The sequence below is a fragment of the Cyprinodon tularosa genome, unplaced genomic scaffold, assembly GCF_016077235.1.
Source record: "Cyprinodon tularosa strain WSP-4 unplaced genomic scaffold, ASM1607723v1 ctg433, whole genome shotgun sequence".
In the NCBI taxonomy this organism is placed as follows: Eukaryota; Metazoa; Chordata; class Actinopteri; order Cyprinodontiformes; family Cyprinodontidae; genus Cyprinodon; species Cyprinodon tularosa.
In genome coordinates this window covers 773,302-795,037 of record NW_024039156.1, presented here as the reverse complement: position 1 = coordinate 795,037, position 21,736 = coordinate 773,302, and the positions used below count along the sequence as shown (strand labels likewise).

At 41.7% G+C, this 21,736-nt stretch overlaps 1 protein-coding gene across 1 annotated transcript; it reads left to right on the top strand.

Annotated features, from left to right (window-relative positions):
- Positions 1-4,338: 4,338 nt before the first annotated feature.
- On the top strand, positions 4,339-16,538 carry rnls (renalase, FAD-dependent amine oxidase). The gene is made up of 7 exons (XM_038299678.1): positions 4,339-4,544; positions 5,957-6,062; positions 6,138-6,280; positions 12,191-12,346; positions 15,648-15,821; positions 16,022-16,197; positions 16,275-16,538. The coding sequence occupies exons 1-7, from the start codon at positions 4,427-4,429 to the stop codon at positions 16,446-16,448; spliced, it is 1,047 nt and encodes a 348-aa protein (XP_038155606.1). The 5' UTR covers positions 4,339-4,426; the 3' UTR covers positions 16,449-16,538.
- Positions 16,539-21,736: the final 5,198 nt, after the last annotated feature.

Here is a 21,736-nt window from a genome sequence, read left to right as displayed (position 1 = left end):
AACAAAATCATGACGATAGCTTTGTAAATTGAAATGATAGACATGATCCGTAGCTGCAGGGAGGATCTGTTATCAAAGCTCCTGTCTGACTGGTTGTTGTCAGAAAATTTTATCTCTCTTCTATTATATATTAATTTATCCTATTTACTCTCTATAAAAGTTTTCACTCAGTCTGTTTCTCTCTCAATGCCACACCACTCTCTGCAGGATGGTGTTTGTAGACCAGGCATAGCTTCTTCCCATAACAAATCAGATTCTTTCTCAAGGTTTATTCATAACATTTTACTGTTAAACCAAAGTGTGTGTATTTTTTTTTTACTCTGACTACTTTCCATTGTTGCAAGTAAGGAGGAACAAACGCTGCCCAGATCACACGTGGCAGAATGCTGTGCATTAGGGCTGTATGATGACTGTTCTCTCTTTTCAAAGATATGAATAAATGTGCCGACTGAGTGAAATCCATCGATCTCCGTTTATCGAACTAGGGTGAATAGTTGAATACTTTTTTTCCCACGACACTGATTCACTCTGTTCAGACTTTGAACACCCAGATTAGAGTTCAGATGTGTGACAGCCTCCTAGCTGCTACAGACACATTAGATAATTTAGGAGGACAATCAAAGAGTGAGAATTTAGTCTTTGAAGGAGTCATGGAATCAGTGGGAGAAGCTGGGACAGATTCTGAGGAGAAGGTCAAGCAAATCATTAAGGGGAAGTTAGTTTTCATGAGACATTGAGCTGGAAAGAGCACACCGTACAATTTTTGTGAAATTCCTCAGCTTCAAGAAAAAGTAATTGGTGTTACAGAGTTTAAAGTTTTAAAGGATCTAAAATATATACTAATGAGAATCATATAGAGGCTGTAAGACAAAAGGGCTGATGCCAAAATTAAAATTCAATACAGTTTATTTCCATAGCACCAATTCAAAACACGTCATTTCAAGGCATTTTACAGAGAGAATTCAACCAGATCATTCTGTAAGATTGGTTCAAAGTTTTCTATCTAAGAAAAAAAGGCTGATTGCATCAACTAATTGACTCGAAAGCAATCCCTCACACCAAGCATGGATGTAGTGACAGTAGAGAGGAAAAACTGCCTTTTAACAGGAAGAAACCTCCAGCAGAACCAGGCTCAGTGTGAGCGGCCATCTGCTGAGGCCCACTGGGCTTCAAGGAGACAGAAGCAGAGATACAGAAAGAAGACAAGATACAAAAGGTAGAAGCTGCACGAAGCAGAGATGATGTTGCATTTTTAAGAGATGATAAATGAATTATTAATTCCTGAAACAGCTCTCCAAAACTCTCCAGACATGGCTACTTTTGCCACATCATCACTACATCATAAGAAAGTAACTATTGTATGTCAACAGACAGGGCTTTGCTCTGCAAAAGAAAGAACTAAGAAAAGCACACATCAACATCAATTTAATAAGGAAAAAATCCAATGAAATTTCAGATATTTTGTCTTTTTGCATATTTTAGTCATTTCTGAAACTGGACCGCAGTTAATTTAGAAACTCTCATGTTTAAACAAGATTAATTCTGTTAAGGTGTTAAAAATATTTGTTGGGCTTCAGAATATATTAAAAAAGGTATCGAAGAAAGGTTCATTTTGACTGGTAATCGGTTAAATTTTACTTTGAAATCTTGTTACAAAGCTAAATAAGAATTAAAAGAAGAAATATAGAATAAATAAAATGAAAGAATAAATGCTAGTAAAAATTATAATAAGAAATGAAAGGAAATAAAAAGGAAAGGAAATAAAGCAAATTACACTCAGGCTTCCAAAGAAAGATGGAAATCTTATGGTTAGGTTACTCAGTGCTTAATGTTATCTTATCTAATTTAACAACAGGGCATAAAATTACGAATAATAAAAGCTGGCCATTTAAATTGCATAGTGTAGATATAAAACAGACAGAAAACTGAATAAAACTTTGTAAAATTAAAACCACCTGGCATTGATAATTTTGACTGTAAGCTTCTTAAACTGGTTACTCCTGCTGTTTGTTACATAATCAAAGTCTATTGTAGATTGTTTGTCTAGAAAAATAAAAAAGATGCTTAAATAACGAAAGCAAACATAACAACAGCAAGCGTTCAACAATGACCTCAAAATTGTTCCTTCCTAGCTTTTCTGGAGGCAAAGTCACTGATGACATCATTGTATGGTATTGGTTGCTCAACTTTGCTATTAATTCTAATGACTGCGAGTCCACTTAGTCTTTGCTGGGCCTTTGATGATCTAAAGTATGTTTTAATCAATTTGACCTTGGAAAAGCTCCTCTCTGCTGAGGCAGCTGTCACAGGCAGCTATCCTGAAATCTACCCAATCATCTGGGTAAAACCCATACAGCTCATTTTGTGAGAGGTATGTGAGAAGCTCAAAGGCAGGCTTCATAGTTTGGTTAATCACCAGGGGGCCCAAGCAGCCACTTAGTTCGCTTATGCCTCCGGCCGGCCCTGATCATCTGTAGCTAATGTGAATCCCAAATAAAATGTAAAACCAGATCAAAGGCAGAAAAGCCTTCTGACTGATTTCAGGCTGTTTTATCCCACTGTCAACATGTTTACCGACTGTTTTAACCCCCCAGCATTTACAGCCTGTTTTAGCCATTTTATCAACATGTTTTTAAACCGCTTTTTAATCTGATTAAACCGGCTTTAATTGACATTAAAACGTTCACGGTTCGGTTTTTACATATTTAAAGCCTGTTTTCATGGCCGTAGGTTTGCATAGGGTCCATAGGGACATGTCTCTACCAAATTTTGGACCAACCTATTTGTCTCTACCACTAACTCGATTTTAATAACATGTTTATAATTTAAAATTCAGCGTGGTGGATCACACACAGCCACTGTATGTGATCACAGCCAACGCTTTTCTTATCGCAGCTCCGCAGCTCAGTAGCTGCTGCTGCCGCTACATCTGAGTCCTGTCCGTTAAATAGGTAACTGTGCTGTTTAACTCCACTCTCATTGGTTGTTCGGGCTAAAGTCCCGCCTTCCCTCGTCCTGATTGGCTGTTTTCTAGTCCGTATGCGTGTGTGCGTTCTTGGAGCACTAAATAAGAATTTTATTCACGCTAGTTACTTAAAATAATATTATGCAACGAAACTAGTCTTAATGAAAAAAAAAAAAAAACGTTATTCCATCTACACTAAAACAGGTGAAAGCTGCTGATTGCTGATTCTTAGGCACAGCCGACTGAAAAAGAAAATATGAAGGTTTCCCTTTTAACAATAATTCATTGCAATTACTGTTTTCATTTTATTACGACCCTTTGAGGCCGTTCAGCTATAAATAGCAGGTGTTATTTCTTTTATAGAGTATAACAACACGAGATAGCGCCTAAACATCTGATTTTATTTTACATAGATTTCCACACAGTCCATAAGTTAATTATTACAAACATTAGTGTTTAGTAAAAATGCTTGAATCCAGCTGTTTATTTTGGATATTATTACATTACAGACAAGATGGTGTTATATTATCTTTTAATAATTGTTAAAAGTGATTTTATATTGGATAAATTTAGTCTCATTCTTAGTGTTGTTTTTTTGTAGATGATGCCACTAAATGTAAAAACAATAAATGTATTTTCCGTCCCTTGAATGTGTTATTTTGCGTTGGTTCATGATACAGAGAGAGCATTTAAAAAATAAGACTGTTTCACCCGTTTACCTCTGCACAATTCTATATCTTCAAAAGAAAATACAGGATAAATTCACATATAACAGACATATTTAGACTATATTTGGTTAAATAGGCACATATTTACCTACTGTCTTAGTCACTGGTAAGTTTAAATCTTTTCAAAGTGGAAAAAAGTCCTAATTCATCATTCATCATAGCCGGTGACGCTTCAAACATTGATAAACAGCATCTAGTGAGTGTAGTGCTAATAACATTAGTATAAATGTAGCAAGAAATGCTGCTTTTCTCTTTAAACCAAATGTACCCTGATGCTCATGTTAAGCATAAAAAAGCATGCATCATTTTTTATAGGTAAAATGATATTAATGAAACTTAGGAGCAATAGTGTCCCTACTAAAGTGGAAATCAAAGCTAAGCCCTTGCCTGTTTTAATATGTCTGCAGCAGTTTCCTGCTACAGCCTGTTTATTAACATTTGTAAACTATTTCAGGTTGGACGGTAAATCAGGTGAACCTACCTGCTGCTGCTGCTGCCGCTGCTGTCTGAACTCTGAGGATCACGTCACTCAGTTAGACTGACTTTTTTTTTTTTCAAAGCTTTATTGAAACGGGACATTAACACACTATTCCAACAAGCTCTCTCTCTGATTGGTCGGAAGGCAGAGTTTTTTCCGGATGTGATGTAATTAAACACCGGAATAAGGGTTGTTTTGTTTTGTAACCCGTTTAAAGAGCAGTTTTGAAGCTAAGCTAAGGTGCTATTGTTGAAGATGTCCCGGGTTCTGATTGTGGGAGCTGGTCTGACCGGCAGCTTGTGCGCATGTCTGCTGCGCAGGGCGCTGCAGGGCAGGGTGCAGGTGGTGCTGTGGGACAAGGCGAGGGGTACAGGTCAGTCCCCTCACTGCTCACCATGGTGGAACCCAGCAGGATAAATGACTTTCATGCTTCTGTAGTCTGTAATGCATCTTCATCAAAACTAAATACCTGCAGCCATTAGAGACTCAATAAAGTTTCTGTGTTTAAAGGCTCCATGTGAAAATCTCTTTAATTTGGACTTTTAATGGCTGATTCTCCTCAGAACAGGCAACCAAACCTTCAACCTCAGATCAGCTCAGGGATGGAGCTAGATGGGGGGCCAGGGGTGGCCATCCCCCCCTTAATACACTAGAAGAGGAATATGAAGCTCACTAGAGTGAAACCCGCTGCCTCTGCAATTTGTGCAATTTTGTGCTGAAAGCCCTAAAAAGAAAAGGAGACGACGTATTTGGACAAAGACATGGCTGAGCAAACATGGCTGCTACAGTCTGTCAGTTTTACAGAAAGAACTCCATTTCACTCATTGCACCCCCGCCATGCTTCTGTGTTTACATCTGAGAGGAGGAAGAAAAAAGGAGATCCTTGTTTACCCGCTGAGCGATTTGCCCACGACGGTCGGCAGAAAATCAAATGTTTGATTGATGATTGGGAGGTGGTCGTGAGAGGCTAATCAGCCCTTGTTACTCCATGTATACTACACAAAGCACGATCAGGCTGAAAGTTGACTGATCGGAAAATTTCCGCACGTCTGGAGAGTTGGCCCGAAAAGGGCAAAATAATCTCACAGTGTACATCGGGCTTTAGCCAATCAGTGGCCACTCCTACCATTTTTTCCCTCTAATACAGATGTTGGCAGCAGTAATACTCTCAAGTTGAATATTTAAGACATTTTAATTGTTCATACATTAACAAATACTTGACAACAAAAATACAGTTGTTAATTATGCACATCAATGAACTAATATTAAAGACCATAAGTTCAGAATTCATGCTCTTTCAGAACTAGATTTTATGTTATATGGGGTAAAGAGAAAATGATGTGTCTCTGCAAGTCATCTATGAGTCTTCAGTGAAATCATACATAAATAAATATTTTAGTAAAAATGAATAAAATAATCGATTTATGTAGATATTAATGCTTGTAAATATCAATGTTATGCATAATGATTATGGATAAAATTAGGTAAGTAATGGAAAAGATGTGTGCCCCAGAACTCTAACCTGAAAGAATTGTTTCCACTATATCTTTTATTTAGAAAGCACGGATGTTGAAATATATGCATCTGTTTTTTTAGGAAAGGCTGCAGGAAAGTATAGTTAGTCTTTATTTAGCGAATATGGATGTGGTGCTCATTAATTTTCCTGTTGGAACAGTGTAGATGGACCCTGAGGCCACTTTCAGCCACCCCTCAGTGTACATTGGTTATCGCCTGGCCGCCCTTATAAAAATGTTCTTTCTACGCCTCTGCCTGTGTGTCTGTCAGGGGGCAGGATGTCCACCAGCCGACCTCCAGACGCCGTGTCTCACTCCGCTGACCTCGGTGCGCAGTACATCACAGCCACTCCTGCCTACGCTCAGTCCCACACCAAGTACGCTTCACCTGACCTCCTCTGACACCAAACAGTTTTCCCTCCCTGTGAATTTCTGATGCTGTGTTTGTTCAGTTTCTACGCAGAGCTGCTCTCAGCTGGCCTGCTCCAGCCCCTCACATGTCACATTGAAGGTCTGCAGCACAAAGAGGGAAACAAGGACTACGTAACGCCGCAGGGCATGAGCAGCTTGGTCAAACACTTTCTGTCAGAGTCAGGTAATAACCTCAGCTGTCCTTTTCCTGTCTGTCAGCTAATCCCACCTGAACAGTCTTAGAAGGCTTCTTTGATTGGGTAGCTGGAGTCTGTCCTCTGGGATGAATCAAGCTTCTCTGTCTGATGGACCGAAGTTCCTATAAACACAAGCCGAAACGTTTTGCACATTTCCTCCGGAAGAGCTCAAGCTGTTCTAGCTGCAAAGGGTGGATCAACATTATATCTCATAACATTGAATCCTGTGGATTAAGATTGGGATGTCACTTCTGTTCGCAACCTGGATGGCGTCTGAGCAAAGTATGGTTGTGAGCTTGTGTCTTAATGTAATATATTTTTTTTTATCAGCCTTTCATTGATCAAACTTTGTCTAAATAGATTTTTTCCACTGAATTAAATAAGTTTGGAAATAAATTAATATATTATATGAATACATTTTTTTTAAATTGCAATATTAAGACATTAGTTAGAAACAGCAGTATAATCAGTATGGATAAGAGAATCCATCAAAAAGACGTTTCCGCCACAGTAAATACAGCACGATACAGTAAATAATATAAAACACAAATAGTTTTGGAAGATACTTCTAGGTGTTTAGAACATCTCTGGTTTGTTTCTCCTGTTGATTCCAATGCTCAAGAGAGTCTGGCTGCAGAACTGCACTGTCAGGACCCAGACCTGCACTGTCAGGACCCAGACCCGCACAGTCAGGATCCAGTCCTACACTTCAGGACCGAGAACTTCAATGTCAGGACCCAGAACTGCACAGTCAGGGCCCTCCATTGCAGACCTGCAAAATTGGGTCTCCTGCACTCTCTGGACCTGAAGTTTGTTCCGGAAGTTGTATTCGAAGCCTTCAGGAATAGCGTGCAGCACGTGTTTGCTGCCAGTGTTCTGTCAGAATAGCATACCCGGTCAGAGTAGCATACCCATAGTCAATACCCCTTTATCCCTTTAGTTTTGTACAAAAGATAAACTTTAAACTACCTCAACAGGCCAGTATCCCTTTAGTCATGTACAGAAAAACAATTAATTACTTACTTACTTTTTGGTGGGGGTTTTTTTTAAGCGTATGGCGATCTGACCTTAAATTGTAAATTTTTTTGTACATGACTAAAGGGATACACACCCGCCAAGGTAGTTTAAAGTATATTTTTTGCACAAAACTAAAGGGATGTCTTATGGGGTATGCTCATCTGACAAAACACCGGATTACAGTTAATGACAGTGTTAAACTGAGCATAGGAGCAGATTCAAATATGCAGTGAGCAAAAATCCTCATAGGACAGCCAACCTCCATTGTCGTTTAGAAACTGTCTTATAGACAAAATGCCCTTATCCATCCAGCAATCCAATTACAGAGAATTATTTCTATGTAGCACATATCTATTATTCCAGATAGGAGATTGGTGGGGATTAGAATTTTGCGTGTACATAGGTTTCCAATATAACAATACTTACTGCGCCATTCACACTGCTGTATTGCACACTGCTCTATTTGCACTACCTTGTACATTTTACTTTTTATATTTATCCATATTTTTATCTTAAGTGTATATATTAGTATATTTTTTGCATGCCTTATACCCTAGTGTTTTTAGAGATTTTTATAATTTTATTTACTATTTCATATATGTTTCATGTTGCACGACTGTACCACAAAAAATTCCTAGTTGTGAACTTCTTCACTAACAATTGCAATAAACCCGATTCTGATTCTGATTCTGATTATTTGTGAAAGGAAGCTAGCTTCACGGGGAGTTTTTCAATGCTAGCTTTTATTTTAGAAAGGCTTCAAATCAACTTTGCTTTTTGAAAGTCTTTGAGAAACTTATGGTTCTCACAGTCCAGATCTGCAGCCAGGGTCCTGAGAGTGCAGCCAGGGTCCCAACAGTGCAGCTCTGGGTCCTGACTGTGCAGGCCTGGGTCCTGACTGTGCAGGCCTGGATCCTGACTGTGCAGGCCTATGTCCTGACAGTGCAGTCAGGGTCCTGACAGTGCAGTCAGGGTCCTGACTGTGCAGGCCTGGGTCCTGACTGTGCAGGCCTGGATCCTGACTGTGCAGGCCTATGTCCTGACAGTGCAGTCAGGGTCCTGACAGTGCAGTCAGGGTCCTGACTGTGCAGGCCTGGGTCCTGACTGTGCAGGCCTGGGTCCTGACTGTGCAGGCCTGGATCCTGACTGTGCAGGCCTATGTCCTGACAGTGCAGTCAGGGTCCTGACAGTGCAGTCAGGGTCCTGACTGTGCAGGCCTGGGTCCTGACTGTGCAGGCCTGGGTCCTGACTGTGCAGGCCTATGTCCTGACAGTGCAGTCAGGGTCCTGACAGTGCAGTCAGGGTCCTGACTGTGCAGGCCTGGGTCCTGACTGTGCAGGCCTATGTCCTGACAGTGCAGTCAGGGTCCTGACAGTGCAGTCAGGGTCCTGACTGTGCAGGCCTGGGTCCTGACTGTGCAGGCCTATGTCCTGACAGTGCAGTGGGTCCTGACTGTGCAGGCCTATGTCCTGACAGTGCAGTCAGGGTCCTGACAGTGCAGTCAGGGTCCTGACAGTGCAGTCAGGGTCCTGACTGTGCAGGCCTGGGTCCTGACTGTGCAGGCCTATGTCCTGACAGTGCAGTCAGGGTCCTGACAGTGCAGTCAGGGTCCTGACAGTGCAGTCAGGGTCCTGACAGTGCAGTCAGGGTCCTGACTGTGCAGGCCTGGGTCCTGACTGTGCAGGCCTATGTCCTGACAGTGCAGTCAGGGTCCTGACAGTGCAGTCAGGGTCCTGACTGTGCAGGCCTGGGTCCTGACTGTGCAGGCCTATGTCCTGACAGTGCAGTCAGGGTCCTGACAGTGCAGTCAGGGTCCTGACTGTGCAGGCCTGGGTCCTGACTGTGCAGGCCTATGTCCTGACAGTGCAGTCAGGGTCCTGACAGTGCAGTCAGGGTCCTGACTGTGCAGGCCTGGGTCCTGACTGTGCAGGCCTGGGTCCTGACTGTGCAGGCCTATGTCCTGACAGTGCAGTCAGGGTCCTGACTGTGCAGGCCTGGGTCCTGACTGTGCAGGCCTGGGTCCTGACTGTGCAGGCCTATGTCCTGACAGTGCAGTCAGGGTCCTGACAGTACAGGTCTGGGTCCTGACTGTGCAGGCCTATGTCTTGACAGTACAGGTCTGGGTCCTGACAGTACAGGTCTGGGTCCCGACAGTGCAGGTCTGGGTCCCGACGGTGCAGGTCTGGGTCCCGACTGTGCAGGTCTGGGTCCTGACAGTGCAGGTCTGGGTCCCGACAGTGCAGGTCTGGGTCCCAACAGTGCAGCTCTGGATCTGGACAGTGCAGGTCTTCAGCCAGATCCCTCTCTCCATGTTTGCTCTTTTTTCCCAGTGCTGTGCTCTGTTTGGCAACTCTGCAAAGTCTCAGATGATTGGCTGAGGAACCAGGAAGTAAACACTGGCTTCACGTCACATCAAACAGCACCTCTTGGTTTAAAAGAAGGAAAGCTGGACTAAGACACTGTTGCTGCAGAGGAACGATTTTTTTATAGGGAATTTAACTTTGATCCCTGCTGACAAAGCAGAAGGATTTTGATTCATTTTAAAATACATTTCTTATATATTGCTCATCTAATTTCTTTTAAAAGATGCTCATTTGGATTAAAATTGATAAAAACCGAAAGGAGTCTGGCTGATGTAAAACCTTACTCAAAGCTTTTGGAGGTTGTTTGGTAGATTTGGGACATTTTGTCCAAATTAGTTTCTAACTGGAGACGTCTTACTTTCCCCTCTGATCATTTGATTTTCTGGGTAAAGACATCAGTTAATTCATTACAGACCCTGATAGAGTGGAAAAGCTGCAAGGCAAATGAGCATTAAACTGTTTGCTGATGATTTCAGAGAAGAAAGATTTCTTTTCTATTGCTCTTTTAGTTTTTAGCAGCTCATCTACACAGTTACATGTATTGTCTTATAATGTCTTTTAGATTCTGTGAAAATGAAGCTTCTAAAGATGATCAGATCAGATGGAGAACCTCCAGCTACTTTGAAAGTAGATGCTGATCGAGTCCAAAAACATGTTGGTTCAACTTTGGGGCTTTTCCTGCTCCTTTATGTCTTTGATGACCAGAACCTCCACTTTTTTTTTTTTTTTTTAATGAAACTTTAATATTTTCCTTGACTTTTTTTTTTGTTTGTTTATAAACTTCATTATTATGGCTGGTTTCTCTGTGGCCTCCTTTGGTCATGCAGGATTTATATATTTACTACCTTGTTGTTATTTGTTCACAGATTAAACTGCAAGTCTGTGACCCACAGAAGGTGACATGTTGGACTTTTTAGTTTTGACATATCTTTCTTGTAAAGATGTTTCTTCTCAAATATGTTGAAGTTGTTGATGAAGTTCACAGATTTTATAGCAGATTCTCTTGTTATTTGTATCTTGAGTGAATGGATAAAAAGGACATTTAGAAGTCTGCTGTTAATCTAATCCCTGCAAAAAACTTCTGCAAATGGTTCACTGGAAAACACCTTGACATTTGCATCTTAAACTTCCTTTAGCAAATGAATAAGATCATCCTTTAATGTTGATTTTCTTCACAACAAGTATTTTTAAGGTAATTTCTCTCCTTGAGCTCCAATAATTCAGGTTCATAATATGTTCAAAGTTATCTTGTAGGTTTCTTAACTCTTAATTTTTAATGTTTTTTCTCATAATAGATTGTTCATCCGGATTTTTCTATATTAAGGTTTAGAGAGAGAACTGCTCAGTGTTATAGGTTCATCAGCTGCAAACATCTAAGCTGATAATTGATCTGTTATATTAAACTTTAGTTAAATATAAGATATTTACTACTTTGAACCATCCAACAGAACCCTTCTGCTAAAAGGGGAGGGTAACCCTTCAATTTAGATGTTTCATACACATGGACGATTCTAGACGGAGGCCTCTGAAGAGCTGGTCCTGTTATGGCCCTGTACTGAACACCTAGTACTAAATACATTTCTTATAATCACAGAAACTGTATCTAATTTTGCTCTTGGATCTATTTCTTTACCTTTACAGTTTTATTTGAATAATTAATAGAAAATGAAAGTGTTGCATTGTTAGCTTCAGTTGCATTAAGATAGGATCACGGTTTTAGTTCAGCACCAATTGCAGTTTTATGGCCGATAACTGATCTTCAGAAATTCTGACATGTCGATTCTACTGATATCCTTCATAATAAGTCATGTGTTATAATATAAATTTCCATTAAACCTTGAATGATTCAATCACATTTTGCTCTAATGAAAAGAACAATACCTGTGAAACAATAAAAACTTGTTTCAACTGCACAAGATAACGTTCTGAAATAGAAATGAAAAGTTGAGAGCTTTGAAAGTGGTGGTCTGTTAGACCTTTGCAGAGGAGGAGATTGGGTTCTTTGGTTCTGCATCTCATTTATCACATTGACACATTGCCATGTTTTGTGTGTTTTTACATATGTTCGCTAATGCATCATTACTTTCTAATCATAAATGCTTCACTAGGTTTTAGAAAAAAATGGCTGAAAACAAAGGCTGAAAAGCATCACCCTAGGAGAATTAATTGATTAAATGTGTTTCGAAAAAGTAATTTACATAAATATATAAAAAATCTTCAGTCAAATTCAGGTTTATGGACTAGATCCTTGTATGCTGGTCTCTCCTTTTATACTGAGGCCTTTTTCTTTCTTCTGACCACAAGAGGGCAGTATGTGCTGCTGGTGTTTTCTTGATCCCCTGTATGAACTGAATCCTGGTGCTCAATGTTCTGATGTCTGGATTAGAACCAGGTTAAAATCAGTGCTTTCACTGCAAATGCAGAACTAAAGCATGTTAAGGTTAAACTGATAAAACTGAACTTCATTGGACATCATGTGTTACCAGTAACAAGCTGATACTGTATTTGTTTCCACAGGAGCCGATGTGTTTCTGGAGTATCATGTGACTGGCCTGTACCGCCATGGAGCATCATGGGAGGTGGAAAGGAAAGGAGGCAGTGAGAAGTTTGATGCTGTTGTTCTGACCATGCCGGTGCCTCAGATCCTGCAGCTGCAGGGAGACCTGGGAGACCGTAAGAGTCTCACAAACACATGAAGAAGAAAAAGGAAACTCAACAGGAACTAATCTCTCACACATGCAAACATTTGGGCTTTTAAAGCAGTATCAGAACTTCAATTCATATAAATAACTCCATATGTATACGGAGGGAATTTTGTTTCATTATTGTTGAACACATTTGGTAAAAGGAATAAAAAAAAATGCAAACTAGAAAAAATAACAGAAAGAAAGGACTTCTTAATAATTTTTAGAGTAACTTTGCTTTTTTTCTCAAGATTTTATTTTCTAGAAAAAGGAAAAAATATATCTATTATTATAATTTATTTAGTTTTTGTTACTTTTTATTCTATTTTTCAGATTGAGATTTACAGACTGCATTCTTTTCATATTGTGTTCTCTTCGGTTTAGGCTCAATGCTTAGTCATTGTTGACCAATAAAGATGTAGTTACTGACGCCCATGCTGAGCAAGTGAAGCCCACCATTCTCCATTTATTAAACGTGTTCCTTGGTTGCAACAATAATGGAGCAAAATTCACTCCATAGTTGTGTCTAACACTGACTCTAAACTTCACCAGTTCATCCTTGACCTTAAAGTAAACTTGGGTTGAATCAAAGCTGTAGGTCTAATTCTAACAAACCTGCACGATCACACACAGATAAACCCCTTCTACACTCACAGCATGTCACTTCTGTGTGTGTGTGTGTGTGTGTGTGTGCACTCCTGCATCATTCAGTCTGCTGAAGTGGCACAGCTATAATGTGTGTTTCCCCTTCATCCGATGATGTCACCTTCAGCTCCTGTGATTGGCTGGTCAGGTACAGCGCCCATTTCCTCATCCCGCCCCTCCCACATGCCAACCTCTTAAACACACAAACACACCCCGGTTATTATTAGCTGCAGTGGATGATCGCGAGCACAGCCTTTGAACGGTGGGATTTCTTTTTAAAGGAATGTGGGATAAGGAACTATAATATTAATATTTACTAAATTATGTGTTATAAATCCTTCATCCTTTTAAAAATCGTAATGTTTCAATTAGATAAAAACGTCGGTTGTATAAAAATAAACAACCTTTGAATTGAAGAAGTGATGCTGAAGTGGTTTGTTTCCTTTACTGGTTATGGGGGGATTTTCACAGGTTTGCTTAATGTCATGGAGGCCTTTTCTATCTGCAAGCTTCCAGCAGGAACACGGGAAGGGAGACAAAAAACCTCAGTCTTTTAAAACGGTCGTTCAAACTTCATGAGTAGAAAGCTGCTTCAGATTATAAAAAAAAAGGGTATGAAGCCGTGTTAGAATTAAATGAATTAAATGAAATAGATTTAATGATATTAACGTTTTCTTCTTTCTGTTAGCATTAAAAGGGACAGCTACAGGTTTAATCCTCCCGGCCAGTTAGTGGCGCCCTCCTGCAGGTCCGCTCTCATTCTATACGGTTATCCAGGTTAGCAATGTTAACCCAACCAAACATTTCAATTAGCTGTTCAGAAGAAAAGCTGCAGCCTTAACATGCCATCAAAGCCTCTATGTTGATGTGACCGTTGTTCATCCTCGTTTTGCTTTCTTTTTTTGTTTTGTTTTTGGCTTGAAAGTGAGAAAAGTAACTGAGTAGAAGCCATTACTCGATTACCCAGTGCCAACACAGAGCTACTAGGAGCTAGTAATGAGCTCCGCCTCGCCTTACTTGAATATACGATTTCTCTTGGTCCCAAAAAATTCCCAAAAAAATCCACTGGACTTTGTTTCTAATCTTGAAGACGTTTCGCTTCCCATCCAGGAAGCAAATGAGTCCGCCCCTTTGGAATGGGGGTTGTTTGGCTTCTTTTGTTAGCATACAATACCCGATACCTGTCTATGTCTCTGAAAGGGAGTCATTAAAGGGGATTGTTGGCCTGGCTAAACAGACAAGGTGTTTTGTTTCTCCTGTATGGCTGTATGGGGGGTGGGGGGGTGGGGGGTTGTGATGATGGAGGGAAGGAATCAACTCAGTCGCTGAATTGTAGGTTTTTGAGAGCAGACATCTGAGTCCACCCCCTCTGTTTTAGGTTGGTTTTTCTTTCTTGACATAGATGGCTTCCTTCACGCCCGTCTCAAACCATTTGCACGTTTTCTAAGCTGAGACAAGGTCTATTCTATAAAGCCTCAAACTCACCAATATTTCTGACATTTTGAATAGTAAAAGCTTCCTGGATGGGAAGCCAAACGTCTTCAAACTTGGAACCAAGTCCAGTGGATTGTTTTTTTTTTACTTTTTTTAGAATGACTATGACCTGGATGATTGAGAATCTTCACCAGCAGCTTCCACATGGTGCAGAATCTTTTCCACTTGACGTTTGCATCTTAACTATAACTAAACGTTTATATAGACTTTTGACCCGTGAAAATTATAAAACATTTATACAGTTTTTTTCTGCCTAAAATTTTTACTTTTATTCTGCATTGTTTTAGACGTTCTATGGATGTATTATGATTAATAATTAACTGTTTTGATGGAGAAGTTGTAGCCTTTGACCTTTGACCTTTACTCTGCTGCCCTTTAATGTTTTCATTGGATCCTGTAGTTTTCTCAGTCATGGGACTGTTTTTACTTTTCCACCAACAGATTTAAGTAACAGATTGTAGGGTTAGTTTCTGATCTGATTGTGACCAAACTTTGCTGCTGCTGGTCTTTAAACCCATTTTTCAAACATCTTTACAGTTTGATGCGTAATAGAATAGCATCTTTTAGTGTTTTTTTACCTCTGAATTTACGAAAAGGTTTATCAGAGGGGCAGAAATAGTTTACTTTGAATTCTGAATGCATCCCTGAAATCTGCAGCAGGTCAGTCCTGGACCTAGATGAGCCGTCATTCAGCTCAGAATTAACCCAAATCCAGTGATTTGAAGAAATGCATCTGGTAAACCTGTGGTCCAGTGGCGGTGATCTGGGGATAAAGTAGAAGTGTTGGTAGGGTCAGGATTACAACAGAGATGGAGCAAAGAGAAGTCTGATCAGGATTGATTAGTAATGTCTACATGTCACACCTGCACAGAAATGGAGAGACAATCAAGTTTATGATCCAGACCTTCAGGGTCTGATGACGGTGTTCCTCTGCAGTGTAGATCTTCAGGATGCAGATACGGTTTCAGAATATGGCGGCGCTCATAGTCATGGTGATAAACAGGTTAAAGGATGAGCTTAGAGATCAGCTTCAGTACAAGACAGAATGGATATGTTTGGGAGGTGGACTTAAAGTACCACAGGCCAAGCATCTAGGGACTACATTTCCCATGATGCCAGTGTTGTTACAGCCTGTCTGTATCTGTTTCCAGTTCTGTCCGTCCAGCAGAGAGAGCAGTTGGAGGCGGTCAGGTACTCTTCCCGCTTCGCCATCGGACTCTTCTTCTCTCCTGATGTTGTCTTCAGCTTTCCGTGGGGAGCGCGGTACGTCACCGACAGCAGCTGCATCCGTTACATCGCCGTGGACAACAAGAAGCGCAACACAGGTCAGGTTGACCATCCTCCATCTGGTCTCTGATTAAAGCTTGCATTTACAACTTTCTGCCTCAGATTAGTCAAGGTTTAGACCATGTTTTTATTATAAAGAAGGTTTTTTACTTTAAAGTGTGAAATGTGTGAAGTGCAGCTTCATCCAGCATGTCAGCCACACAGACAGGAAGGCCTTATCGTCCGTATGTCCTCCCAGATACTCCAGGTCTGGGTCCATCCCTCGTCGTCCACACCAGCGTCCCGTTTGGCCTGAAGCACCTGGAGAATGACAAGGATGTCATCCAGCCAATCATCTTGCAGGAGCTCAACAGGCTCCTCCCTGAACTACCTCAGCCAATCAGCATTAAGTTCCAGAAGTGGAGGTACTCCCAGGTGAGTTGGCTCTTCCTCGTGAGCTCGTCTCATCCTGGTGAGACGGCTTCTTACTCATCCGTCTGTCCCTTGTGCAGGTGCAGACCTCAGTCCCAAACTGTCCGGGTCACATGACCATCCATCAGCAGCCGCCGCTAGTCTGCGGCGGCGACGCCTTCACCCACTCCAACTTCGACGGCTGTGTGGACTCAGCGCTAAGTGTGGTCCGAGCTCTGGAGGCCTCGCTGGATGTCCGGCAGAAGACTGAATGATGACTGAGATTATTTACCCAAATGTTTAATGAAGCGATTTAAACAGAAGTTTGTTGTTTTTCTCTGAATAAATGTCTTTGGTTCAATCAATCTGTTGATCTCTGCTTTCTTGGTCCAGAAGACCAGAGCAGCTCCTCCCCATCACTGACAGACCTGCTCACCTTAAAACCACAAATACTGACATAACCTGAGAATGACTCATATGAGTCATCGCCCAGTAGGAAGGTGTGTCCCTTGAAAGACCATAGATGCAGTGAAAACTGCCCAGCAGAACCAGTCTGTGTGAATGGTCACTTGGGGATGGAGAAGGTGGAGAACATGAAGAAAGAAACTCACTGATTCTGGGGTACATTCTATAGAAGCAAAAGTAAGGAGTTGATGCCCCCGTGTGACTACAGGCCAGGTTAAGAGGCAGCTGGAAAGACTACATCAGCGCAAGGCTGCAGGCCCTTATGGCATCACACCCAGGATACTGAAGACCTGCGCCAGCCAGCTGTCTCCTGTATTAGGATATCTCTACAACCTCAGCCTGAGTCAGGAGAAAGTCCTGTTGCTGTGGAAGACGTCGTGCTTGGTTCCTGTCCCCAAGAAGCCGAGGCCATCCGACCCAGCAGACTACAGACCGGTCGCTCTCACATCGCATGTGATGAAGGTCCTGGAGAGGTGAGGACGTTTCTGGACCCTTTGCAGTTTGCCTACCGGTCCCACTTAGGAGTCGACGATGCTGTCATTTACTTGCTGCAACGAGCCCAGTTGCATCTGGATGGTGGAGGAGGCACTGTGAGGATCACTTTCTTTGATTTCTCCAGTGCTTTCAACACCATTCAGCCTCTGCTGCTGGGTGAGAAGCTGCGGGTGATGGGTGTCGACGACACAAGGATCTCCTGGATTACTGACTACTTGACAGGCAGGCCACAGTTTGTCCGTCTGGGCAGTGTCCTGTCTGATGTGGTGGTCAGTGATACAGCAGCTCCACAGGGAACTGTGCTCTCTCCCTTCCTCTTCACCGTATACACCATTGACTTTCAGTACAACTCTTAGTCATGTCATCTGCAGAAGTTTTCTGATGACTCAGCTGTTGTAGGGTGTATAAGAGAGGGAGAGGAGGGGGAGTACAGAACACTGGTGGACAACTTTGTGGAGTGGTCCGAACAGAACCACCTGAGGCTGAATGTCAACAAGACCAGAGAGATGGTGATTGACTTCAGGAGAGAGAAGAGGTCTTCACAGCCACTACGGATTAGGGGGGAGGTGGTGGAGAACTATAGATACTTGGGAGTGATAATTGACAATAGACTGGACTGGAGGTCTAACTCTGAGGCTGTGTACAAGAAGGGGATGAGCAGACTCTATTTCTTGAGGAAGCTGAGATCCTTCAATGTGTGCAGCAAGATGTTGGAGATCTTTTACCAGTCTGTTGTTGCCAGCACCATTTTCTTTGCTGCTGTGTGTTGGGGCAGCAGTATTAGAGCCAGCGACACCAACAGACTTGATAAAATCATCAGGAGGGCTGGTTCTGTACTTGGACTCAGGCTGGAGTCTTTTGAGACTGTGGTGGAGAGGAGAACGCTGAATAAACTCTTATCCATCATTGACCATTATCAGCACCCTCTCCACCACACAGTGGTCAGACAGCGGAGCACCTTTTCTCACAGGCTGCTCCAGCTCCGCTGTCGAAGGGACAGATACAGGAAATCTTTCCTGCCGTATGCCATCACATTGTACAATAAAAAATAACCTCTTGTTTCAGCATATAGTAACCAGCACTGTACTGTACTGCACTTCATGTTTTTAATACATTATTTATAATCTGTTCACTGTACCTTAGGACTGTTCACTGCACTTTTATAATGTAAATACGTGTGGATGTTATGTGATTTTTTACTTTTTCTTTATCTTATTGTGTTGTGACTGTCACTATGTGTAAAGCTGCTGCTACACTGCAATTTCCCAGCTTGGGATAAATAAAGTAAATCTATCTATCTATCTATCTATCTATCTATCTATCTATCTATCTATCTATCTATCTATCTATCTATCTATCTATCTATCTATCTATCTATCTATCTATCTATCTATCTATCTATCTTCAATGGATCAAGCATCATTGCTGCAGCTCTACTTTCTAATGTCTGTAATTAAATTTACATCTGGGTTTAGGTTCCTACACCCAACTGTGTTTTTTTCTAGAGTACCCAAAAATCGTTCTCAACTTTAGTCCTATGGAGTAAATTTAGATAAATTATACACTGCTCAAAAAAAATTAAAGGATCCCTTTGAAAACACATCAGATCTCAATGGGGGAAAAATGCTGTTTATTTATACTGATATGCACTGGGTGATGTGTTAGGAACAAAGGATGCCACATCATTTGATGGAAATGAAAATTATCAACCTACAGAGGGCTGAATTCGAAGATACCCCAAAAATTACAGTGAAAAAATGATGCAGCAGGCTATAGTCCATTTAGCTGAAATTTCATTGCAGCAACTCAAAATGGTATTCAGTAATTTGTGGCCCCCACGTGTGTGTATGCATGCCTGACAACGTCGGGGCACGCTCCTAATGAGACGACGGATGGCGTCCTGGGGTATCTCCTCCCAGATCTGGACCAGGGCATCACTGAGCTCCTGGACAGTCTGAGGAGCAACCTGGCGGCGTCAGATGGATGGAAACATAATGTCCCAGAGGTGCTCTATTGGATTTAGGTCAGGCGAGCGTGGGGGGGGCCAATCAATGGTATCAATTCCTTCATCCTCCAGGAACTGCCTGCATATTCTCACCACATGAGGCCGGGCATTGTCATGCACCAGGAGGAACCCAGGACCCCCTGCACCAGCATAGGGTCTGACAATGGGTGCAAGGATTTCATCCCGATACCTAATGGCAGTCAGGGTGCCGTTGTCTAGCCTTTATAGGTCTGTGCGTCCCTCCATGGATAAGCCTCCCCAGACCATCACTGACCCACCACCAAACCATTCATGCTGAACGATGTTAAAGGCAGCATAACATTCTCCACGGCTTCTCCAGACCCTTTTACGTCTGTCACATGTGCTCAGGGTGAACCTGCTCTCATCTGTGAAAAGCACAGGGCGCCAGTGGCAGACTTGCCAATTCTGGTGTTCTGTGGCAAATGCCAATCCACCTCCACGGGGCCGGGCAGTGAGCACAGGGGCCACTAGAGGTCAGGCCACCCTTGTGAAGTCTGTTTCTGATTGTTTGGTCAGAGACATTTACACCAGAGGCCTGCTGGAGGTCATTCTGTAGGGCTCTGGCAGTGCTCCTCCTGCTCCTCTTTGCACAAAGGAGCAGATACCGGTCCTGCTGATGGGTTGTAGACCTTCTACAGCCCTGTGCCTGTGATTGTGCTGGGAGATACAGCAAACCTTCTGGCAATGGCACGTATTGATGTGCCATCCTGCAGGAGTTGGACTGCCTGTGCAACCTCTGTAGGATCCAGGTAGCGCCTCATGCTAACAGTAGTGACAGTGACCCTAGCCAAATGCAAAACTGGTGAAAAAGAGTCAGAAAAGATGAGGAGGGGAAAAAATGTGGCCTCCACCTGTTAAACCATTCCTGTTTTGATGGTTGTCTCCTTGTTGCCCCTCTGGTGCACGTTTTGGTAATTTCATTAACACCAAAGCAGCTGAAACTGATTAACAACCCCCTCTACTTACCTGACTAGGGTGACCAAACGTCCGTATTTCCCGGGACATATCCGTATTTCACGTCCTGTCCCGGGCGTCCCGGGTTTTTTTTTAGAAAGTGAGGAAATGTCCTGATTTTTTAAATTACCTTAATTGGACCATTAAAATTACAGGCGCGTTCATTGCGCACGACGCTGCGTGTGACGTAATCCCTGAGCGTCAGTGCGGGCAGCCCTGTTCTTAATCAGAAGATAGATAGCGTGGCTGTCAGTACGCCAACAACTTGCAAAAGCGCAAATGTATGTTTACCGATGATTTACAAAAGAGTTTCCCCGCTTTCAGACCAGGTCGAGACAAATGGGAGGCCTTGTGCACATATGTCTCGGTGTCCAATGGAGGTGCAAGGAATCTGAAAAGCCACCTGGACTCTGAAAGTAAAGATAGTCTATTGATATGTTTGCTCGTTTTTTGTAAATTTTGAATAATTTTTGCTACACAAGAGGTATTTTTTGTTAATTAGCTCATTTTTTAATTTATTTTTTTCAATAGCCTACAGAACAGACATTATTTTGTTCATTGCTGAGGCTGAGTATCATCTGTTATTGGGAGTTGAGAGTTATTGTTAACTTTTATTGTTAAGTGACGGATGTTTAGATGAGACATTATTTCTTTCATTGTGCTATTCATTCATTACAGGAATTGTTAAGCATTTTTTTTTCAAAATATATTTATTCAAATTTTAACAATTTAAACAAACATCTTGAACAATATACAGAAAGTAATCACAGCAATATTTACGTTACTGTTCAAGTCAAAATAAAATACAAACAACAAACTGCCTCATACAACATTTACTCCAATGCGACTGATCACATTTCATACTTAGCCTCTTATACTGAAAATGAAAGTTGACAGGATTTGTCTTCCAAAAAACTGTCTTTGGAAACTGCGGTTCACTTGTTCAACAAGATCCAAGGTGTCCTGGTTTTCCCAAGTGAAAATATGGTCACCCTATACCTGACCAAATCAATATCCCAGAAGTTTAATTAACTTGATGCTATACCCTGATTACAAAGTTTTCCTTTATTTTTTTGAGTAGTGTATTTGAATGGAAGGAAACAGGTTTTGTGAATGGAAAGTTGCAAAAAAAAAGAAGAAAAAAAAAGAAATTCAGAAATTTAAAAATGGCTCATGAATATACGGTTCTCAGAGTAACTTTGTTGTTTTTGTCAGATTCGAATAATTAATTTATTTTTTCATTCATATTTTATTTTCTAAAATTTGATTTTCCGAAAATCTTTTGTTCCACTGTGGTAATACGCTAAGTCCTTATGGTTTGATGCATGGTATGGAGGGTATGGAAGGTCCCCCTGCTTAAACCAGCACATTCAAGGCCCGTCTTAAGTTTGCTAATGACCATTAGAATGATCCAGAGGAGTCATGGGAGAAAGTCATGAGGTCAGATGAGACCAAACTTTTTGGTTATAATTCCACTAACCGTGTTTGAAGGAATGTTGAGTATCATCCCAAGAACACCATCCCTACTGTAAAGCATAGGGGTGGTAGCATCATGCTTTGGGGGTGTTTTTTTTGCACACGGGACAGGGCGACCAGGGCCATGAATTGCGAGATTTTGGGGGA